Here is a 25,667-nt window from a genome sequence, read left to right as displayed (position 1 = left end):
GTGTAATTTTGTTATTCTTTGAAAAATTTTACTCGTGCTTATTTATTCCAAATTGCACTCGAAATCAAGTGATTACCTATACAAACTGAAGCTAAAATTATCATGCCGTGCTATATATTGTATCCTGCATAGCAGCTTCTAATGTTTATGGAAACGAGTTTCGTCATATTTTGTTGGTTATCATGCTGAATGATGTTCCTGCTTGATAAATATTTCACCATCTGAGCATTTTATTTTTCTATGCTTTTTTTTGTGTTCGCTAGAAGTTCTTTTAACAGAAATTAATTATTCGTGATTACTATTACGAAAGAGATACTTCGTAAATTATGAAATTCAAAGTATTTTTGATTACCCGTTAAAGTGACATCATCAGCGTATAAAATCGATAGAAAAAATGAATGATTATCATTAAAGAAGACTTAGCAAAATCCCTAAGTGTAACTCAGGTTCAATTTATGAGTTCTCTTATTTCTTAAATTTTTTGCTCTACATTCAGTCTGTACCACAGTAACGCGAAATACATTTTGAAGGCTTGAAAAGTTCGTAGATATAGTATGATCCACAGTTTTTCACAAAAATATTCTTTGAGTCCATGCAACCAGTAGAGCGATCACTAAAGCAGACTTTTCTGCGAACTTTACCATCTTCCACTGTAGGATGAGCACCATCCAACCACCCTGACCAGTAAGCACCACATCTGTATGCTGGCACACGCGTTGTTGGCATTTTTGTTCCTGAAGCTCCCACAAAACGATACCATCCCTGATGGAGGTATTTGTCACACAGCTCTGATTTGGGAGTTGCTTTGTAACTTTTCTTTCTATTGGCATCACTCAGGTTTTTGTAATGATAACAAGGATCGGCTACAAAGTGAAATAATTATTACAACAGGACTTAGAAATGACAACTACATTAAAAAAGGAGGTGAAGTAATACTTGTGTGGGACATTTTTAGACCATGAGGCTAGGAAATAAATATGGGAAATAAAATTTATTAACTACGAAAAGTAGTATCTGAATCTGTGTAACGCATTAACGCATTAAAAGACAGCTTTCAGCAAACTTAAGGCGCAGCTAACGTAGTTTACATACAACTAAGCAGCAATGTGTTCGTCAAATGCAATGTGTACGTCAAAATCAAGCTACAAAGAATATCACTCAAAAGAATGTTTCCCGCCGTCGTCTATTATTGTTGCAACGCCCATCGAAAGGCAGAAAGACACAAAAACCATCAATGATGAAGGGGTCCGTAACATGATTTAAGGTGGTGTAATACAAATAATCCAATACTAATTATGATAAAGTTCGGATATAACGCGTGCTGTCATCGGTCGAAAAAGCGTGCTCTATTCTCTGGTACGGCAAAGACTATCTAAAGCATACGCTATAAACTGCTCTTGTTTTGCAACGGGAGCACAAAACACGTTATATATACAAAAAAAGAAAGAACGAACTAAAATAAATCATCCATGACCACATTTCCTTGCTATTCCAAATTCACCTGTGCAATTTTGTCCATTTCCAGTATATCCAGGATGACAATCGCATACGTGTGATCCATTGGTGTTGGTGCAGTTTGCATTCTCATGACAAGAGTGGTTTCCTTTACACTCGTCAATGTCTATGAAACCACAGATGTAAAAATGGGATTTCAGAATTGTGCAAATATTGCCGTGGCATAAGCCTTTACTGTGTTATCTAAAGCATACGCTGTAAACTGCTCTTGTTTTGCTACGAGAGCACAAAACACGTTATATATACAAAAAAAAAAAAAAGAACGAACTATAATAAATCATCCAACGCCGCATTTCCTTGCTATTCCGAATTAACCTGTGCAATTTTGTCCATTTCCAGTATATCCAGGCTGACAATCGCATACGTGTGATCCATTGGTGTTGGTGCAGTTTGCATTCTCATGACAAGAGTGGTTTCCGTTACACTCGTCAATGTCTATGAAACCACAGATGAAAAAATGGGATTTCAGAATTATGCAAATATTGCCGTGGCATAAGCCTTTACTGTGTTATCTAAAGCATACGCTTTAAACTGCTTTGGTTTAGCTAGGGGAGCACAGAACACGTTATATATACAAAAAAAGAAAGAACGAACTAAAATAAATCATCCATGATCGCATTTCCTTGCTATTCCGAATTTACCTGTACAATTTTGTCCATTTCCAGTATATCCAGGCTGACAATCGCATAAATGTGATCCATTGGTGTTGGTACAGTTTGCATTCTCGTGACAAGAGTGGTTTCCTTTACACTCGTCAATGTCTATGAAATCACAGATAAAAAAAATGGGATTTCAAATGAATAAATATCAATTACAGATATAAGCATTTTGATTTCTATCAAACAGCCATAGGAACTCAGCAACTCAGCAACTCACAAAAACCTCAATTTATTTGTAGCTTCCTGCCTTTAGTAGTTCTCTGGCCGTACTTTTCAGTTAAGCTATTATTTCTGAGCTCTCCTTGCAGTTACTGTATTAAGCACTCGACATACGAATGAACTACTCTTATTTTGCCATGGAAAGGCGTCGAACATTCATGGTAAATAAAAAAAAAATAAAAGAATAAAACAAAACAAAAAAAAACAAATACAAATACAAAAAACAAAACAACAAAACAACAAACAAGCAGACAAACCAAAACAAAACAGAACTAAAATATACAAACGAGCGAGCGAAGAATACATTACACACGCTCAATAAAATATAGTAAGAAATTTTTCTTAGATTCTAAGATTCAGCACCTTATACAATGAGATAAATTCATGCCACTTTCAGCAACTAAAGAACAGTTGTCGTACCAGCATTGAAAATCAGAAAAAATCTCATAGAGGTTCATTTCAAGTGTTGACTTAGACTCATACCCTTTTCACAATATTCTCCTTTGAATCCAGGAGGACACAAGCATCGATATCCCTTGAGTGTAAATCCAGACTGGCAAGTTGCGTTATTTTCGCAGTAGGGACTCTTGTCACAAGCGTTCTAAAAAAAAAGGAGAAACGAAATATCGAATGATCGAATGCACAAAAATTTGTATAAACATTAATTTTTGTTATTATATTATTCAAAGGCGATAACTTCGAAAAATCGATTTGTAACTCACCTTCGAGCCGCGATAATAAAAAGCGGCATTAGTTGTCAAATGACTGTCGTATTTTAGATGAGTGGCGTTATTTAGTTCACAGATGTGAAGTGGTCTATTATTCTCTGGATCTTTTTCGAAGTTAAGACTGACACATTGGTCGTTCAGGTAGCACAGTAGCTCACAGTCATCCAAGTTCTTGACGCCTTTCTTTTCAATGGTATGGTTTACCAAACGTCTTTCGGCAAAGAAGTAGTAGTCCGGAAACACCATTGCGCGCTCTCGCTCTAAAATAGACAAATTGGAATATGATTATAAGGCATACTTTTCCGTCGCAAAAAAAAGAAATTTCGAGTAAAAATTTCTAAGAACAAATCTCTTCGCAAAAATTATCGGATCTCAGCAAACTATGGTGGCAAATGCGTTGAAAATGTAAGTCAAACATAGCAGTCGGTGAGAAAAACGATGACTCGTTAGATGTAATTGCTTCGCCGTTTTCTACAATTAAACAATAACATGAAAATACCTTTATTTGAGAGTTTGGGGGTTTCTGAGATACGGAAAATTTACGGCAAATATTTCGAGTTTCACATGAGCTTGGCAATTCAAGAGGCTCGTACGTTTTTAGATGAGTCTATCATATCGATAGAAAAGACGAGCTCATCAAACACTCTGTGGTTAAATTCCTACTACAGAGGGAGTTAATTGATGTTTGCATTTTTTGATGCATTTTTTAATATGTGCAATGGACACAACTAAAATTATTTTATAAGGAGCCTTTAATATCTCAAAAACTTTGACCAGAGATGGTCTTAAAGTGAAAAAGTGTAAAGTTTTTTTTCTTCTTTTTTTTTCTTTATATAAACAGGTGCTTGACTATTGAGTGTTTATTAAAGAAATGTATAACTGAAGAGCTCCTCTGCGGCTCTTTTCTTCGAACGACTATCGTGAACAGAGGGAATTCATGCAAATTTAAGCCGAGAAAAATCATTCTTGTTTTGCGTCAATCAGCAGATTTGTATCCGTTTTCGAGAGTTTTCTAAACGGGCAAATGTAGAATGAAATTTTATTTCTTTTACTTTTGCGAGCCAATGAAAGTTGTTTGAATTGCTTAGCTATGGTGAATATAATCATCTCTTTATTTTCCTCATTTGTTTTCTGAAAACAACTCATTTATCTGTTCATCGTTTTAATTCATTAGTTGTTTTTCTCATGTCGAATAAAGTCTGCCCAAATCATTTCTCTTCTATTGAAAAATATTGATCACAGCAACAGAGTTTTTAAAGCACTGAAACTATATATATATTTATATATATATATTTAGTCTGAGGAATCCTTACTGGGATATTGATTATGAAAGAGCACAAAATTGGAAAATTACACGAAGCTTCTATGCAAAGGTTTTCTTGAGGATCATCTCAATTAAGCTATTTGTTCTTTGGCAAGTTTTAAAGCCTCCAATTCGAAAAGCAATATTTAAAAGGATTTTGCGTCAAAGGTTTTATTTTTTCAATCCCACACAGTGCTTAAATTATATGGAGACGGGCTAACCTATTTTTATAGGCAAATATTTAAAACCAGTACAAATTGGTCTATTCCAAATGCCAGCATTGTTCTTCTATAAAAATAACTTCGCTTAAGTTGGCTAAGAGCGGCCAATTTTTTTTTCCATGCAAATTATCGAATTCCCGTCTGCAACACAACAACGAAATGTTTTTCATAGAATTGATTATCCTTCAATGTAAATATGACCTGATGAGCGTTAGGATTGAAGTTGTTTTGAATGAAGCAATTCTTCATCGTAGCAATTCTTACTTTTTTTGTAACAACTGAAAATTTCCGATATGGTTCATCATAATAATACGCCTTTGTTAAATACTGTTAATATCTACAAAAGAAGTTTACAAGACTGAGGTTCCTTTCTTTAAAAATCTTCTTTGTTGAATTCAGGTTTTTAATTTTGTCATAACGACACGTTTATAAGCTCAGTGCATCAGCTGTTGTAAATCAGCGAAATAGAAATAAAGAGTGACGGAAAATAAAATAGCACGGGCTGGAGTATGAATATAGGGATGGAAAATGATGCGCATTTTGTAACTCACCTTTACCAAGCGTCAAGTAAGTCGTCGATGAAGTCCAGACTGCGAATACTAGAAGCGCTGAAAATTCCATGCTTCCTCAAGACAACGGAACTCAGTATTGATGCTTTCAGTGTGCCACAAATTTCGCGTCGACCACCTGCATTTGATAATGAATGATAGAAACCGACCTATAAGTATTAAAAATGGGATGTTAACAAAATTAACAGCTGTCAGTCCTGACCCTGCAAATAATATACGTGGGTACGCGTTTTAAAGTTTGCGAATGAACACGTTTCCAATGTCTTCCTTTGTGCCAGTTAGAAACACTTTGGTTTTGATGGGCTACGATTCTATTGGTGTTCATCAACAGATTAGAAAAAGGGATTTTAACCACACAAATTTCCCTAACATCACCTTCAATTGCTTCATAATTATAGTCAATGGAGTGCGTTTAAGACAATAACATCATAAAATATTCCTAAGAACATTAGGTGAACATATTCCAATAATGCAGTCACATAAAAAGCCAAGGTCCCTTGAGTTTCTAAGGACTCCCAATTTTCAAGATCGATCCATAAATTCAACGTTTCTTCGTTTGTGTGTTTGTTTTGTTTTGTTTTGTTTTTTTGTTTCATTCTCAGGGGAAACTCCTTACAAGTTTAATTGAAGCGTCAATAATTGACGAAAAGAAAATTCTCACAAAAATATGGTAATAAAAATAGATCTTATGTACCGAAAGTCCCCCTCACGAAATCCTGCGGATAATGGTAATCGGTGTGTAGGAGCAGGCAGGCTGGCGTAACCTTATCCGCCAAAAAAAAACACTCGCACTTTAAGCTTTCATTTTCCAAAAACACGTATTCTTAATTAAGACTGTATCTTGAAATATGTCTGAAATTATGAAATAAGCCACGTTCTTAGATAGATTGTGAGTCTCTTGTTCTAATTCGACGAAATAAATAAGAGAAACTCCTTATTGAATTTAGAATATCGTGTTTGAAGTTGTTAAGCTGTACCTCCCACTTCACTACAGCGAGCAAAATGTTTTCTCGTTTGGCCCTCCTACTTACTCGAAATAATACAGGAACGCAATAATTTGAAGTCCTAAGTTATTAGCCATTTCATCTTCCCCGACATTCATTAACGTCAAAATTGATTAATGACGCGTTCTAATAAGCTCTTTAGTTTGAACAAACAATAAATCTCCCGTAGATGGTGGATATTAAACAACAAAAAATTCCATAAATTTTCTGAGCAACTTACGACCTATGTCTCGATACATCAGGATTGAATAAAGATTGTCGAAGGAGAACCCCTGAATGTTGTTTTAAGCGCCATTTTCATCTCAAGGATAATAGCAAATTGATGTTTGGAAAAGGTGTTCCGTAATTTATGACTGGATTCATCCAAACCATTCAGTATCGGATCTGGCTTCCAAGGCCTTCATTGGAAGAACCTTTAAATTATAAGACATTTTCAGGTTTTCCTCCGTTAGATAAAATTGTTGCAGACTTAAGATTAAAGAGACATGTGAGCCAACATTTGGTTCCCGACTTATTTTTCTGATTGAAAGCCATGTAAATCAACTTCCATATTTTTTCTTCTTGTTCCAAATCATCACTTTTGTCACAATATGAACGGAATACAAACGAGCTGCATATTGGTCTAAGTTGAGGGATGGAACAAAACAATCTGTGAAAGGAAATCTTTCTAAGTACAGAAAAAAACAACTGCAATTTTTGGCTAGTTAAATATTTCAAATAAAGAAGATTTTTGTCATCAACTCTATTTTTCTTTACCGTAAATTGAACCCAAACAGCAGGCTTCGTCACTGCATTAATACCTCTCTCATCACTTTATGGAATTTCCTGTCGTTTCGAGTTTCACAATTTGCGACGAGCTTGGAACCGCCAGCATTGACTTTTTATAATTTGGCACTTTTCTCTACTTACGGTAATGATGGAACTACAATTTCTACATGGGGTGTCATTATAACCATAAACAAATATCGCTGAGAAAAGGTTTAAGAAGTAAACCCTTGTAGGAAACTAAAATTAAGGACAATGATCTTGTTTATTTCAAATAGCTGAAGCTGTTTTTTCGCCAAAAGTTTGTTATATCCACATTTGAAAGCTCGGTATTTTTTTCCTTTTAGTTTTATTTCAGCCACACAGAAATAAAGAAGTTAAGAGTGGATATTCAATTTATATTATGGAATGAAAGTCAAACTCAAGTTATCCATGCATTAAATATATCACTTTGTACCCTCAAAGATTCATTGAGCCAAACGTGTTTTCTTTTATTACTGTCTGGTAGGTATGGTTACGTTAACATTAGAAATGAACTGCTTTCTTCCTGTTTGGGCTTTTTGCGCCAAAAGCTAGACTCGTAAAATAATACTAGGTGAAAAATTGAACCTAATGCAACGGATTGACTGGAGTCATGCGTCTTGGACTATAAATTGTTAGTATTAATTCCTTGAAAGAGTCGTCTGTGGTCCAGTGCCAAAGGCGTAAAAATTATTTAATGACTGAACCCCGTAAAGTTCTATTGTGCTCCTTCTGCATTACATTAGCGAGTTCAGTCGAAGAAGGTAAATAAGTCTCCTGTACGGTCCAAGTTTCTAAGGAAAATGAGGGCGATATACTAGGGTATCCTTCAAAGAAGATTATCACTGGTCAAAGTGTATGAGAAATTAAGCACCTGAATGATCGAATGCACGGAATTACATATATATGACAAAGTCACGCACCAGTTTCACTAAACAGTTGCTTGACTATTGAGGGTTTATTAAAGAAATGTATTAGTGAAGAGGTTCCCTGTGGCTTTTGTCTTCGAACGGTTATCGTGAACAGAGGAAATTTGTGCGAATTGAAGCCGAAAAAAAACGTTCTTGTCCTGCATCAATGGGCAGATTTATTTCAGTTTTCGAAGTTTCGAAACGTACAAACCCAAAATAACATTTTAAAATTTTTACTTTTGTTAGCCAACGTAGGTTTTTAGAATTGCTTAGCTATGGTGAATATAATCATCTCTACATTTCCGATACTTGTTTTCTTAAAACAACTCATTAATCTGTCATCGTTTTCAGTCATTCATTTTTCGTTTTCTTATTTCGAAAAAAACGTCCGCCTACATCATTTTTCAGAAGTTGAAAAATATTGATTACAGCTACATCGTTTTAAAAACACTGAATAATATAAACTTTACTAATTTCAGTCTAGGAGATCCTTGCTGTGAGATTAATTTTGGAAAAACAAAAAGTTTGAAAATTGCACGAAGCTTCTGTGCAAAAGTTTTTTAAGGATCATCTCAATCTAGCTATTTGTTATTTGGCAAGTTTAAGAGCCTACACTTCAAAAATTAACTTTTGGGAGACTTTTTTCAATTCCACAAAATGGCTAAAAGCTTATGAGACCGGCTACCCTTTTTTTTATAAACAATGTCTTAAAACCAGAGAGAATGGTTTGTTCCAAATGCCAGCATCGTTCGTCTATAAAAATGATTTCGCTTTAAGTTGGCTACGAGCGGCCAATTTTTCTTCCATGCAAATTAGCGAATTCCCGTCTGCGAAACAACAACGAACTATTTTTGATAGAATTGATTACCCGTCCATGTAAATATGAGCTGAGCGTTAGGATTGTAGTGGTTTTGAATGAAGCAATTCATCACCGTAGCAGTTCTATTTTTTTGTAACAAAATACTTCTGCAAATTTCCGATGTAGCGCATTATAATAACACACCCTTGCTAAATACCATTGATGTCTACAAAACAAGTTTACAAGACTAAGGTTCCTTCCCTTTAAAATCACGCTTGTTAGGCTCAAGTTTTTAGTCTTGTCATACGACACCTTACAAGCTCAGTGCTTCAACTGTTGTCAACCATCGAAGTAGAAATAAAGTATGATGGGAAATAAGATAAGACGGGGATAGAAAACGATTCGTAGTTTCCGTTTAAGAAAACAACATTATAAACATATACTTAAGAACATTAGATGAACATGCCTAGACAATGCAATCACATAAAAAGCCAAGTTCACACGAGTTTCTGAGAAATCCATAGATTCAGCGTTTGTTTGTTTGTTTGTTTTTATTTTCACTCTCAGGGGAAAACCCCTAACAAGATTGACTGAAGCGTCGATAATTGACGAAAAGAAAATTCTCATAAAATATGGTAATCGGTGTGAAGGACCAGACAGGTTGTCATAACCTTATCCGCCGAAGAGTTGTTAACCTTGCACTCGCACAGTTTGCTTTCATTTTCCAAAAACATGAATTCTTAATTTTAAAAGACTTTATCTTGAAATGAATCTGAAATTATAAAATAAGCCACGTTCTTTGATGGACTGTGAGTCTCTTGTTCTAATTCGACGAAATGAATAAGAGAAACTCTTTTTTGAATTTCGAATATCGTGTTTGTAGTTGTTAAGCTGTACCACCCACTTCACTACATCGAACAAAATATATTCTCGTTTTGCCCTCCTAATTATTCGAAATAATACAGGAACTCAAAAAACTAAAGTAATTTTAAGTCCAATTTGATAAGTCATTTTATCTTCCCTCACATTCATTAACGTCAAAATCAATAAATGATGAGTTCTAATAAGCTCTTTAGATTGAACAAACAGAAAATCTCTCGTAAACGCCTGATCTTAAAATACAGAAATTCAATAAATTTGCCGAGACAATTACGACCTATGCCTCGATGCATCAGGATTGTACGAAAACTGTCGATGGCTCATCATAATAACACACCCTTGCTAAATACCATTAATGTCAACAAAACAAGTTTACAAGACTAAGGTTCCTTCCCTTAAAAATCATGTTCGTTGAGTTCAGGATTTTAGTTTTGTCACAATGACCAGTTATAAGCTCAGAGCATCAACTGTAGTAAATCAGCAAAATAAAAATAAAGAGTGATGGGAAATAACACGAGCTGAAATGAATTATTTTTAAACAGAAATAACACCACCTGCATTCGATAATGGGTTAAGTAGTAGATACCGACCCTTTTGTTTTGAATATGGGATGTTAACAAAATTAATAGCAGTCAGTCCAGACCCATTGGAATGATTGAAGCAAATTAAATACGTGGGCGCGCGTTTGGGATATATGGAAAGACTGGATTTGGCGAGCTACGATTCTATCGGTGTTTACCTTCAGATTAGACTCAGACATTTTGCCACACAAATTTCCATAACATTAACTTCAATTGCTCCATAACTATAGTCAGTGGAGTGCGTTTAAGGAAATAACACTATAGACATATTCTTGAGAACATTAGGTAAACATACTCCGTTACTGCAGTCACATAAAAAGTCAAGTTCTTTCGAGTTTGTGAGAAACAACACCTTCAAATTTATAAGATCGATCCATGGATTCAGCGTTTTTCCTTTTTTTTTTCTTTCTTTATTTTTTTTATCATCAGGGGAAAACACCTCATAAAATTGATCGAAGCGTCAAAAATTGACAAAAAGCAATAATCACAAAACATGGCAATAAAAATATAAAAATCTTATGTACCGACATTCCTGCTCAAGAAACATGAAGTCTTAATTTAGATTAAATCTTGAAATAGTTCAGAAATGATAAAATAAGCCACGTTCTTTAATGGATTGTGATACCACCCACTTAACTACATCGAACAAAATATTTTCGTGTTTCAACCTTCTACTTACTCCAAGCAATACAGGAACGCAACAAGTTAAAGATGGTTTTCCAATTTGAAGTCCTCAGTGATTAGTCATTTTATCTTCGCTCACATTCATTAACGTCAAGATTAATTAATGATGAGTTCTAATAAGCTCTCTAGTTTGAAGAAACAGAAAATCTCCCCTAAAACTACTGACATTCCATAGATTTGCCCAGCAACTTACAACCAATGTCTCGATAAATCAAGATTGCATAAAGAGTGCCAAGGTAGAACCTCTCAAATATCTTATAATGATTGAGCACGATACAGTTGTTATACCTAATCCAGAGCCTTGTTGAGACGATGCTCTGAGTGTTGTTTTAAGCGCCACCTCCACCTCAAGGATAATAGCGAATTGATATTTGGAAAAGGTGTGCTGTCATTTATGATTTGACTCAGCCAAACCATTCAGTATCGGATCTGGCCTCCAAGGCCTTCTCTGGAATACCTTCTAACTTATAAAATATTTTCAGGTTTTCCTTTGTTAGATAAAGCTGCTAAAGACTTTACGGGACCTGTGAGCCAACAATTAGTTCCCGACTGGCTTTTGTGATTAGAAGCCATGCAAATCAACTTCCATATTTTTCAAGGTTCTTCTATTTCAAAATCATCAATTTTGGGGGGATAAGACAAAACCATTTTTAATAGGAAATCTTCATAAGTACGGAGAGAAAAAACATCCATAGTCTTTGACAAGTTGGATATTTCAAATGAAGAAATTTTTGTCATCGACTCTATATTTTTTTTACTGTAATTTGAACCCAAACAGCGGGCTTCGTCACTGCATTAAATCCTCTCTCATCGCTCTTTGGAATTTCCTGTCGTTTCCAGTTTCGCAATTTGTGACGAGCTTGGAACGGCCAGCACTGACTTTTTCATAATTTGGCACTTTTCTCTATTTACGGTAATGATGCAACTACGGTTTCGAAAAGGGATGTAATTATAAACTTAAAGAAATATCGTTAAGAAAAGGTTCAAAAAGGAATCCCGTTGAGTTCTAATAAGCTCTTTAGTTTGAATAATCAATAAATCTCCCGTAAACGGTGGATGTTAAACTACAGAAATCCCATCATTTTTTTGGAGGAACCTACAACTCGTGTCTCGATACATTAGGATTGCATAAAAAGTGTCGAGGCAGAACCCATCAGATATCTTATATTGATTGAGCATGATGCAGTGTAGACAGCCGCTATACTTAATCCAGGGCCTTAATGAGACGAAACTCTGAATGTTGTTGTTAATCGCAACCTTGATCTTAAGGATAATAGCAAATTGATATTTAGAAAGGGTGTGCCGTAATTTATGATTGGATTCAGCCGAACCATCCAGTATTGTATTTGGTTTCTAAGGCGTTCATTGGAATGTCTTTTAAATTATAATTGATAATAGATAAAATTGCTGCAGACCTAAGGTAAACGAGACCTGCAAGTCAACACTTAGTTCCCGACTCATCCCTATTGGGAGCCTTGGAAATTAACTTCCATATTTTTCAAGGTTCTTCTACTTCAAATCATCACTTCTGTCATAATATGAACGGGATTCAAACGAGCTGCATATCAGTTTAAGTTGGGGACAGGACAAAACAATTTGTGAAAGGAAATCTTTATAAGTACAGAAAAAAACACCCAAAATTTTTGGGAAGTTGTATAAATCAAATGAAGAAGATTTTTGTCATCAACTCTATTTTTCTTTACCGCAAATTGAACCCAAACAGCGGGCTTTGTCACTGTTTTAAATCCTCTGTCATCGCTCTATGGAGTTTCCCGTCGTTTCGAGTTTCACAATATGTGATGAGCCTGGAACCGCCAGCACTAACTTTTTATAATTTAGCACTTTTCTCTATTTACGTTAATGATGGAATTACAATTTCGAAAAGTAGTGTCATTATAAAAATTTAAACAAATATCGCTGAGAAAAGGTTCAAGAAGTAAACACGTTGAAGAAATTAAAAATTAGGGACAATGATCTTGTTTATTTCGAATACCTGAAGCTGTTTTTTCGCCAAAAGTTTGTTATACCCACATTTGGAAGCTCGGTAAAATTCATTTTCTTTTTATTTCAACCACACAGAAATAGAGGAGTTAAGGATGGATATCAAATCTTGTCATGGGATAACACAAGTTATTCCTTCATTAAGTACAATCATTTCTTACCTTCAAAGATCCAACGTTCTTTGGTGCCCACCTCTAGTGTTATTGAGCCAAACGCGTTTTCTTTTATTACTTTCTGGTGGCTATGGTTACGATAGAAGCTGTTGGTTTCAAGCCAAGATGATCATGAAAATGAACTTCCCTCTTCCTGTTTGGGCTCTTCGTTTTGGACTGTAAAATGTTAGTATTAATTCCTTAAAACTGTCGCCTCTTGTGTCGGGTGCAAAATGCATTACACTTATAGATCCTTTTTGTAATTCATGTCAAGCAAACGTAATGCAGATGAATTTGAGAGAATAAACCATAGACTTCAGTAAGAATTCAAGGGATGTCCGGCAAAAATGGTTTGACTTTCATCAAACAGTAGCGTAATTTTAGTTTGAAAACTTACTCTAAACACGGGGAAGTCTTGAACCAAATACTGACGATTCGTGTTGGAAATGATTTTTCTGTCAAAGTTTATATCCATTTTGCGCGAAAGCCGCAATGACCATAATTCACGGACTTCAAGCACACACAACACAAACGATTTGCTCGAACCTCAAGGTCTTTCAGCTACAATACAAATTTAAGTTGACAGTGAGGACAAACAGATTAAACAAAATGCGATGAAAATTTACTTTGATATGCCCAATCCAGCAAATATATAGCTAAATATATCTGAGCTTGAAAGTTTTTAATCAGTCATCGACAGTGAAGTTGAAATAGATTAATGGCGCTGCAAATATGACTATTTTTCTCCCTCGTGATACGCAGGTTCTTGTAATTTGCTTGCGTTCTTTCAACATTACTCATATTTATTTGAATTGTCTACTATCTTGTCTTAAGAAAATTTAAATCGATACGTAATAATGGCTCGAAATTATTGCAAAATCTCCGGCTGTTTTTGTCAAATCGTTCGCTCTTCTTCCCAGGCCTTTGTCACAACAAGTTAGACAAAAAGCACAATGTTTTCCGTCCGTATGTTGAAACCATCGCAACAATCTGTACACGATGAAACATTTAGCCGGCTTCACGCGCTGTTTAGGAGTTTCAAAACAGAGTTCAAGCGCACTTTTACCAGAATAAACAATGCATATTTTCCTTATCATCTAACATTGTAAATCTATTGTTCAAGATGACAGACAAGGCAGATATACCAGAAGCTATTAATGTCTTTCTATGAGACACGAAATTACTTTATTAAGCATATACCTAATTCTTCGGTGGAAAACGCGAATTTCTTTCGTTTTGTTTTGCTTTTACTTTTCCAATTAAAGAAATTAAAAAATTAAAAAATATATTCATATTTATATACATATTCAGTCGAAGGTACTCGAATTTTCAATTTACGCTTAAAATTGTTTAAGTTCTCATTAAGAGTGATATGCCATTAAAAAATGGCAGAGCAATTTCGAACTTCAATTTAATCAAAGAAATAAAACTTGGATCAATTGCGTGAGCCACAAATTTAGTTCGTAAGTCTCTATTGTTTAAATTGCAATTGTATTAATCCCGATGCACGGATGGTTTAGTCCCTAAAAGTGAAAACTTTAAGACAATCTTTAGAGCTTATGCACGGACGGCATTTTTTTAATTAATCTTTCTTTATGTTTTTGTTTGTTTCTGAGGCGAGGAACTGTAAATAAATTCATGAAAATGTTCAAGAAAAGAATTGTGAAATTGTTTCGAAGACAGCTTTCAAGACGTGGGATTTGTATCAGCTAAGAGACTCGTATTTGTCAGGAGACTCAGTTAGCGTACGTCGCTCTTGAGACCCTGTTTACTATTCAAGTTGTAATCAGATAGTTATCTTTTAACTGTTGACTAGTCTCATTCACGTTTTCAACGAAATAGGGAAGACCTCATCTAGGCAGGCGATAAATTGGCTTTTTTTTCTTTTTTTTTTTTTTTTGCATTAATGCAATAACGTATAGACCAAAATGTTGGAATAAAGTTCATGTGGAGTTATTTTCCAATGATTAAGATTCATCTTTAATTGGTTGACTGTGTTTCAGTGGCGCCTTAGAACGAAGTAAGCACATGCATAGGAAATATATGGAATTAACAATCAAGGAAATGCTGAGTATTGTGGTGAAGCTTGCAAGATGTACCTTGCAAAGCATTTGGTATGCTATTGTCCTCATCCTAAATCTTGCATCTTATACTTAACAAAGGGTAAATTATGATTTGCCTGGTTTTTACTCAAGAATTCATGAAATAATCGGTTCGGGAAGTCAAACGCTGCTTGCCATAGCAATGCTATTAACGCTAAAGGAAAACGACTTTTTATTAGCCATGACGGAAACAGTACTGATGGTCTTAAAATAATGAGGTAACTTTGCGTTGCAGGCTTGTAAAACATCAAGGCGGCGAAACAACAAATACATTTTATTCGTACCTTGAATTATGCGCTGCCTCTATTTCATTTTCTAAGCGCAGGAGTTTATGAAGAAACGGTTGCTGGATTTTTTTTTCATTATACCTTTACTTTTAATAATTTGTCTTGAAAACAAACACAAATAATAATAAAAAAATAAGAATAAAAATAAAAGAAAAATTTCAGGTTCTGCGTAATTTAACCAGCCCACATAGGCAGAGTATACATGCAAGCTTTATATAGTAGGGTGTTAGAATGAACAGTAATTATAAGTTCATGATAAAATCTCCTTAACAAAGTGGAGGAAAAGTTAAAACAATACTGACCGAAGTATATTGATGTGGTTAAAATTTATTAGTAGAGGCCGCAGTTGTCAACATAACTATCATTTATATTTAGCATCTTAAAGCTCTACTCCAATTCGTTTGAAACAATCCGCACAAGCTAAAATTTGAAATGAAATTGGTCTTCAGCCCGTGTTGTCTCATTCGTTTTCTGATTTATCTTCCTAAACCTGTTTAAAAAGAGGAATATGAGTATTTGCACTCTTTCTCCGTTTGCATTCACTTCATGGCAGTAAACAGTACACGAAGGTTATTACGTTTGTAATTCCATCCCATCTTACGTACGAACTGTTACGTAAACACCGAGAAAAGTTTTCCAAGGCATCCGGTTTCAACTTTTCAGTAATTTTGTTATGGCGGTGTTGCAATCCCAATACTTCCAACTTTTTGCTAGTCTGTATGTGCTTTGTTGGGTGTTTTTGTTCTGAGCAAAAACGTTACTTTTCCGTAACCACTCGAACTCTAAACATCGTTAATGTATCTTTCTCTCTCGGTCAAATTTTTCTAAAAAGAAACTCGCTTGGAAGATAACGGAAAGTTTCAAAGACGACACCTGGTTAAAAAGGAAGATTTTTTTCTTAAATTTAGAATATTGAAATAATGTACGCATAATATATACAATTGCAACACATCCAGCATTGAACAACTCAAGCGAGCTTACTTTCTTCAAAAGTGCCCCTAAACACTACAATAGCAGAATTAGATTCAGGCCGAGAGGAGGCCATTACTTTTCGTAGATACTATGGATAACAATGGTTATCCCATTCTTTCCTGCGAACACCCCTCCCCTCCCCTCCTCTTCCTCTCCTTTATGGTTTTATGTTTTATTTATTTCATTTTATTTTTTTGTTTGTTTGTTTTTGTTTTTGTTTTGTTTTCTGTTTTTCTCTCGTTTTAACCTATCAGCGCTGATAAGGATCGGGACTACAAGAAGTGCCCTCTTGCATCCGTTTTTTAAATATTTGGTTTTTGATTCGAAGATCATAAATTAGAACCTACCCCCTTCGAGACTACAAAAAGGCGCCCTCTTGCATCCGTTTTTTAAATATTTGGTTTTTGATCCGAAGATCATAAATTAGAACCTACCCTCAGAATCCATTCTGACAAAACATTTCATTGAAGACTCTGACGTAGGTGCTCCTTCTGTCCTCATTACTCAGGACTTTGTAATTTACACATGGGTCGACTAAAAGATTGACCGATAATTACAAATCATCGTCATTATTATTCCTTAGTTTTTAGAGTTCTCTGGGAAAGCAATGGTTGTTAAGGCTCCATAAGTTCTAAGGAAAATACCACGCCCGTATTAAGTAAAACCAAGTTTAAAACTATTTCACAATTTTTAATTACATCGATTTCATTTTCGGATGATATTCGAGAAAACTGATGATAAACATTCCTTACATATTCAAGAGTGCAAGTCTGGAGAACTTGAGTAGTAGTGCGGGAGGTATTAAAATGACATTGCGTCAGTATTGTGAAGAGAACGTACTCGATAAAGAAAAAAAAAAGAGTATGATTTGAACGAGCATGGAGCGAAGTAACCCGAGTGGCCCCTTAAGATTCGAGTTACTGCAGTTGGATACTCTGCCAGTTGAGTCTATATATAAGTTAACATGATAAAAGTTTCTTTCCATGACTGTCTCCTGTGTATCTCTGCTTACCTGAGCAGTTAAGGGGGAGATATTAGTTTTGGTTAAGTTTGCATTAACGTCCTTGCATGGCTGAAAGGGTCTAACATAGTCACCTTTACAGGTACGATTGTAAGAGCCATAAGTGTTAATACAGTCCACTTTTTCAAATGGATCTTGAGCATCATCAATAACTTCTTCTGTACTATGAAAGAGAAAACATGAATGTTGAAGACGACGAGAAAAAGCAAGATGTTTTTCGGTTTATCACCTTGGTCATTATAAACCGTAAATGAATCCGCACACTTTTCCGCACAGTTTCATTCATACGATCGTACCGCCGTATTGTCACACAAAATATCTGTGAGCACTGTTATAAGCCTTTTCGCTGAGCTATGCTAGATTTTTTAAAGAATTAGGGGTCAGTCATTGTTGATCACTTGGAAGGGCGGGAGGGGGAGGGGAGAGGGAAACGAGGATTCTGGGGGGGGGGGACACATGAGGGAATGGAGGGGTATTAGTCATCACCAACCGATGCTAAAGGGGGAGACATGACTAAGAATATTGGCTGGCAACTGATTAACTTTTGATGAAGTGCGGGAGGATCATAAGAATATTAAAACCTTATGTGCGAAGAAAGATCTAAATTGCTTTCTTATTACCTTTGTGTAATTTTGTACTTGTATATCAATTTATTTCCTTTATTTTCCCTATCTCCTTGTGAGTATTTTTTTGTTACATTTCTCATCATTTTCCTTCTTTAGTTACACCTTATTTGTCTTACTTGGATATTTTTCTTACCGCACGTAACTACGCAATCGTCTTCTATTTTTTATGCATGATCATTTTTCTATGCCAGTTTAACTAAAATGGCCACCATAAAGAGTTTAAAAAGTGACTATTCGAGCGTTTGCCCTTCGTCGGAGCTCTGATGATTTACCACGTTTATCACTTCCGTGGAAGCATAACCAAAACGCGAGGCAGCCAGTCCCTGCTATAATCATCTCCTGCGAGACGATTAAAGCGAGGTATGACGCAATCCTCGATCAATCAGAAGACGCGCATCTCTCCAATCACCTATGTCAATTATACTGATACGTGACATCGTAGATTACGTTATTCGTTACTCACTCAGCTGATGATGAGGACCTTGACCCTTTAATCACTCTATTTTCGAACTTGTGGTTAGGCTTCGTAGAATTAATTCAGGATCTTTCGGTTTTTATATTTTTTGGAATGAGCTTTCTTTTTTGGTGTAAAGCGGTATCTCACTTTTAGGTTATTCCCATTGAAAATGCTATGGAGTTTGTGCGATTTGTTAAAATGATTATCTATTACAAATGCAATCTTATGAATTAGTGACATTTTTTTTAATTATCCATTCCGTGAGTCGGATTTAGTCTGATAATATTTTTCTGATCTAGTTATGTGCTCATTAACTCTCTGATTCTGGGTTTTCAAGATTTAGACATTTTGTGCAGGCGGATTTAGGAGGCATATTCGTGCAATTGTGAGTTTTTTAATCCCTGGTTGTCCCGAGATCTAGATAAAGTTTATTTTTTCGAGGCCGGAACTTGCCCAGGTGATGGTTCAAGGGTGTTTGAGTAAGTGTCAACGAATTCGAATCATGGTTTGCTGCCAGCTTTTCGAAATGGACTGTATCTGCAGTGTGACAAACGCCAGAGACCATCTGTTTAGAGGAGTTGTCACTACTCCATAAAACGTCAATAGCTTTAAATCTAACTATCTTCCCTCTGTCATTGATTGATAAACTTTGCTCATAAGGGCAACGAGTATCCAAAAATCGTAAATCATTGAATAACGTTGTAGATCTTTAGTACCTGTCATGCTATCCATTTTAGTCTTTAGCTCCACAGTTAAACGCTTGGCATATCAAACATCTATTTAGTTTAAGAGCGACGGTCAGGAAATATCGACCAAAATCTTAATTTCGTGGCAAGAGTTGAAAAATCGCTTTCTTTCGTTTTTTGTCCATAAGTAGCTTTTAGGTAGATAAGATACCTGATGTGGATTGTTCCCGCCATAAGCTTTTTATTTTTTAGAAAAATTAGAATATCAGTTTTTGTGGTCGGAGTCACAAAATTGGCTAATCATTTACGTGAAATTTGCATACATCAACTTGCCTCTCGTTCGCAAACAAAGTCGCACGGAGAAATTTGGACACTTTATTTCAACAGAATCACTGTTCTTCTTTTACTAGAAGATTCTTTTAGAGCAAAAGCGACACTCACCGAGCAGAAATTATTCAAAAATGAGGAATAGGTTTTATGGATAACAAAAACTCCGTTTTGTTATTGATTTTCGACGGCAATATTGCACATGTGGTATAACACCAAATTGACTTCATTTTAGTTAAATCCCACATTTAGACATACATCTAAAACATACCTGGGAATTAGCTTGGGTTATTGAAGGAAATCTCTATAAGGCGGTATCGAAGTTAAGGAATTTTCATCGTGGTTCGGCGGTAATAAATCCATGAAAGTGGATATTTGATCCCCAAATACTCATTTTTCTTAATCCTTGTAGGTTTTACAGTTGCAAAGTTGCGTTTCTACTTAAAGAGTGAGATAGAAAAGCCAAACTGGGTGAGTTTTGGCCATTTTGAAACGCTAAACTCTTTGTTTCGTGACTAAACGTGATATTGGGGAGTCGATCAGTCACGGAATCACAATATTAATGCATTTCTTGACTGCGTATGAGAACAGTGTAAAGGTATAATTGAATGAGTAAAACAGCAAGTTTTGGAAAATATGGCTCTCAAAACTCGGTTGCCATGGTAACGTCAATGCTGACGTACAAGTCACGACGACTTTAAAATGTCTCCAGATGATTTTTAGGAAAAGTCGCTGGGTTTGGTGCTCAAAGCTTGAGTGGTTTCGAAATTAATCAACTTTTAAGCAAAGGGGGCTTCAAACTTTCCTGGTCTAAATAGGGTTAAGGGTGTGAATAAAATAGAAGAACGTATGGAATGCCCCGAGTAAACGTAAAAGCTAAACCTCGCTCAACTTTTACGTTTACGTGCGACCTTTCAAACATTGCCTCTATTTAAATTACGCGCCTAAAAGCTACGTGTGTATGCACGTGAAATTTACGCGACAGTGGGAATCCACCCTTATTCACCTACCTAGACGCGAGCAGTAACCAATTAGAGAGCACTCATGTAGTCGAGTAACATTCATAATACACCTACGCCAGGCGCGCAACAAAGTTATTTCCCTTTTTCACTTTCTTATTTTACCTTGAAATCAGTCTTGAGGTACCGCTTTGCCTCCTTTAAAGCTTCCTTTTGTGTTTTTGCCCATGTAAGACCCATTCCGTTTTCCCCGAGCTGGTGCACAACGTTCACAAGATCTTCAAATGCCTGCGCACCAGAACAGCTTACGCAATCTAACCCTTGCAATGACTTGCGAGTCGAAGTGGAACAAACATGCAGAATTCTTAGCAGTGAACTGCGACTCATGGGTGTGAAATCATGTTCGGCAGAATATTTTTGGTACTGGCAAACGATTCGTTCAGGTATCATGTTCTGTACCACATTTGGAACTTGGACGACCTCGCTAGTTGACAATGTTATTGTCTTGGCTCCGAATGGAAGATCTTGAATTACATGGGAGCTTGTGATAAAGTCTAGGAAATATGCTAATTTTGCTTCAGGTATGAATAACTTCGTTTGTGCATTGGTAGGCACCAGTTTTCCACTGCCATGGACTGCACCATGCTGCCTGGCGACCTAAAACCGATAACTTGTCAGGCCTGGGATTCACTGTTGAATTGTTGCCATGCTAACCTTATCAGCCATTATGGACAATATCTGCCTGCGAGAATCCCTTTCGTTTGCATTTTTGTAGCAGTTTGCCAGCGTGTACATCAATTCACTTTATTCAAACCACTAGAACAAGTGTGATTTCCAGTTTCATTTTGTTTTGAGGACATAATAGATTCCCAGAGAAGATCTAGATCATTAGGCGCTATTTCACCAAGAACAGCTGAAACCGCTTGCTTGGCTTTGCGCTAAGGTGGTCAATAGGTTCTTCCGACTTCATTCCTGTAGTGCTTGTCTCGGTTTATTCTAGGAGGGTTGATGGTAAATATAATGACGTTTCTTGCTCTAGTAAGTCATGTGCTACCACCGAACAAGGAGTACTTGCAGCAATTGGAAGGTTACACATCACGCCCTAGACAAGGACGCAAAATAAATATAACGTAAACTGTATTAAAAAAAATTAATTGGATACATAATTATCGAAGTTAACCAACACTTAGACAAAGATAAATAATCCCTCCTGATCTTTGTTGCCTTTATTATGGACTAAAAATAAAACCTTTTTTGCTGCCTTCATTTATGATAAAAAGTGCCTAATTTATTACATAAAATACCTTTCATTATGACAAATAAGTACGAACTTTAAAGCGAGTAGTAAAGGAACCCGGAGTGGTATATTGGAAACCCGAAACGTTTTTCTGGGTGTTATTCACCGTATCCTTAACCTTGAGAAAATCACATGAACTCGTATCCCTGGCGGTATAAGGTGGAGGGATGCGTGTGTGTAGGTGGGGGCAAGTGGAAGCAAAAATGCAGTTTTTTTTTAAATGAACCCTTTATTCTTAAAAGAACAATGTGACCTCAGCTTACCATCGCGGACTACGTGGTCTTTAACTTGTTGCCACTGCTTCAAGTTCTCAGATTTTGGTGAGAATAAAAATAGAAAATCCGCTAAATAAATTTCAACTGTGTGCAGACGCAAGGGCGACATAAAATGCACGGGGTATTAAACCTCTTCATTATCTGCGGAACTCAGGAAAAACTGACGTAGAAGGCACAAAATAAGCATATGGCATTGTTTTCTTGGATACCAGCACACAGTCTGAGGTCTACGAAATCGGTTAATTTGTGCTCTCTATCCCTATTCGTTACATTTCAAGGAAAGGCAGTAAGGAAACGGGGCCCGCTCATGCAGATTTTGTGATGATAAGGTCCCTATCCATTTTTTTTTTTTTTTTATCTTTTTTGCCCCGCGGGCCTTGTTTGGTGCCACTGTTAATAACACTATTTCCATTGAGTGCCAGTTCAGAACTTACAGAAGTCTCAATGGTCTCAGTTTCCTCGTAAGAAAGGTTCTTGGTCTCCGGAAGCTTTGTGGGCTGCTCCCTTATTTTCTGCATGTCAAGATTAACCCGGCAGTTGCGACAAATACCTGTTGAGTGATGGCACCAGTTTTCCACTGATGGAAAATGCAGGTTTTTGCTGATACGATATAATCACTATTCTGAACAACTACGGTCTTAATTTACACAAGTAAGGGAACCTGTTTTAAAAAACTTAAATGATAGATTTTCCTGCCCTCTCCTATACTTCAACTCTTCAATTCCCTACCCTTTGATATACCTGAAGCCTGATAAAGGTACCCTTTAGGAGCTGAGTCTCCTTGTAACTATCTATAGGCCATCAGGGAATTTGCTTTAAAAAGCTGTAATTTTAAGAGTCCAGTGAAGGCTTCTAAATTTACCTTTTTGCTGCTACAATCACTCATATAAAATGTTAGAATAATGAAAGGAAAAGAAACACGTAAATAAACAAAGGCTATTGAATTTGCGACCGTCACAGCTACTTAATTATTGAAAAAGTCAAACCAAAAAAAAAGAAAAGTTCTTACAAAGTGCTTTAATTGAAGTGTCAGATTGGACCGCCATTTTAGAGCTGGTCTGTTTGGTTGAAAAAGATGAAAAATGATATATACATACCTGAGCCAACTGGAATAAAAATTCCCAGTTTCTTCCATATCAAATAACAAGCACTTTGGCCAAGTCTTCTTTCTGCCTTTGCGTTTTTTGGGCTTGTCCGCCGTGCTTCGAGATTGCCGGAGGAACTCAGCACAGATTCGATCCTCGACGCCACCCAATACCAAGGGATGAGCGGTGCCGGGGACAAATCGTCAATTCCGAAAGGTCTAACTCCGAAGAAAAGGATGTAGATACTCTTCCCAATATAAGTTCGATTTCGGTTTCTACGTCAGTTATTGACAAGGAAGACTTATGACCCGCGATGTCTCTTTTGCAGTTCAGAAATGGAATAACCTCAGTTGATCTGCTCCTATCTCTGGGGTCATAAGAGCAAGAACCGCCGACTAAGGAGCTAAAAGAGCACTTAACGTCCCTGATGACACAAAACCGGCAAAACAAATTCACCCCAACTTCGCTAATTAAATATTTCCTCTTTGCATTTAATTGACTAATTCAATTTACTACGGCTAGTAAACTGCTTCGAGCTTTAGCCAACAAATAAATAGAAATGAATCCTCACAATTGAAGAAAATATCAATTTAAAAAAGCATCTATGATTTTTGTCTTTCTGTTCCGACTCTTCTGAAACCAAAGGAAGCGGAAAAAACAAGTATAAAAGTTAAACAGGTTAGCCGAGAGCTAATCAAATTACATCCTGATATTTATCAGGGAAAACATCTTACACTGAAAAGGAAAACTTCCACCTTAACAATGAGAAAAAATAACCTCTCTTTGGCCGATTACCTTTTCTTCAATAAAAAAGGACGAAAAGCTCACACCAGAATCGTTTTCAGTACGCTTTCGTGTATATTCCGGCCTGCTGTGGAAAAACTCCACTTGACGTTACGGTCACGCAACAAGAATTCTTTACTCAGCCGTTGTAAAAAATTTGAATGAATTACGGTCATTTCAAAACCTTCGCGTGAGGCGCTGTAAACAAAACCCATGCTGATTCTAACATATTATCAAGGAAAACCTTAAATCCCTCTAATGACATAGTTAAAAGGAAAATCTGAATTATACCACATAGTGAAAAAAACATTTGAATTAAGGAGGTATTTGCGGGATTTTTCACGTTTGAAAATACAGCACTTTCCTGCGCGTTGTTTGCTATTTATGAACAACAATAAAGATAAGTCATATAGTTTCTGGGAAAGTACGGCACTCACTCTATCAAAATTCGGTGTCATGATCCTTTGAATCGTTTTTCCTTGAAGACCAAAAGTCAGTTTAAAATATCAATTTCACACTTGCTTGTGGGACCTTTCGGGATCGTCGCGGATCAAATTTGTTTTTCTCAGTTTTCTCAGAATTAAAGCGCTCCGGAAGAAAAAGAAATACATTAAATTTCTTTTATTCTTAGTAGCTTTTTATAGCCGGAAAATAGGCGAAATTCATTTTTCAACTCTTGCCACTCAATGGTCGATATTTCCTGACCGTCGCTCTTAAGGTTTGACAATGAAGTTCATGAGCATATTGTTGATGATCTTATCCATTGTTCGAGGATATTTCAAAAGCTTTTTTGGTAAGAAAAGAAAAAAAACTTGAGTGACGTGAAAGACCGACTTTAAGCTGGAATATTTTAGAAGGAAAATCCAAAAGATTTGTTAGTTTTGCTTAAATTACCGATACGAAATGTCGATCGATGAACACTACGGCTTCATAAGTAGTGTTGGGTTTCAGCAGAAATTAATTGTGAAATTCTTACTTCTTAAGGAGTCGAAAACAAAACGGTGCTGTGAAGTCTCCAGGTTCATCTTAAAAAGAACTTTCGAACTAAATCACCAAAGTAAGGTACGAATCAGTTCTTACCTCTTAACTCGTTGTGGTCATGGGTTTACGTAAGATATTTTCTTACAAACACCACTGCGATAAGTACGGCAATGGACACTATGATAGCAACAACAGTTACCAAACTTTTTCGACGGCATCTTGTGAGACAATAGATAGCTGCCCCCACATGTCTGCCTTTGGTTTATGACGGCTGTTCCTCAGGACTTTCACGTTTTGAATGAACATGATCCACAACGATTGTCTGCCTCTCTTTCGACGCCACATCCTTTCCTCTGCCATGAATGTCGGATTTACTTCGTTTTTATCGAAAATCTTAGCGATCTGTTGAAAGTGCTTCAAAGCTACTTAAGGGAACGACGAAACATTTACCGAAAAAAGAAAACGACTAGAGCCGATATGGAGCGATTTAGGCAATCTGATTCCACTTAACGAGAGCTAACCTAGGTCAAGACTTCTTTCAAAGGCACGACTTTTCTTTATCTTTTGTTTTGTTTTGTTTGCTTGTTTTTTTTCGTTTTAATATAAAGGTCACATTTTACTTAGTTTTGCAAACACAATACAATCCAGGATTTACTGAAGAGGGGTGTGGACATATGTCCGATGAGGATAACATTTTTGATCCTCAGAAAATTTAATTTCCTATATTTTATAGGGTCATTGTTTGTCGTTGCGATCTTTTGGACCGACTGGGTTTTTAGTCATTAAAACATCCACCGT

At 36.2% G+C, this 25,667-nt stretch overlaps 1 protein-coding gene and 1 pseudogene across 1 annotated transcript; both read right to left on the bottom strand.

Moving 5' to 3' along the window:
* Positions 1-492: 492 nt before the first annotated feature.
* Positions 493-25,251, bottom strand: LOC136280674 (uromodulin-like; annotated as a pseudogene).
* Positions 1,464-5,266, bottom strand: LOC136281070 (protein kinase C-binding protein NELL2-like). Its single transcript, XM_066167282.1, has 6 exons — positions 5,197-5,266; positions 3,116-3,381; positions 2,877-2,994; positions 2,157-2,276; positions 1,831-1,950; positions 1,464-1,621 (listed from the first exon to the last, which is right to left on the bottom strand). The coding sequence occupies exons 1-6, from the start codon at positions 5,264-5,266 to the stop codon at positions 1,464-1,466; spliced, it is 852 nt and encodes a 283-aa protein (XP_066023379.1).
* Positions 25,252-25,667: the final 416 nt, after the last annotated feature.

The sequence above is a fragment of the Pocillopora verrucosa genome, chromosome 5 (genome assembly GCF_036669915.1).
Source record: "Pocillopora verrucosa isolate sample1 chromosome 5, ASM3666991v2, whole genome shotgun sequence".
NCBI classification, from domain to species: Eukaryota; Metazoa; Cnidaria; class Anthozoa; order Scleractinia; family Pocilloporidae; genus Pocillopora; species Pocillopora verrucosa.
The sequence above is the reverse complement of the archived record's forward strand: the minus strand, read 5'-3'. Positions and strand labels throughout refer to the sequence as shown.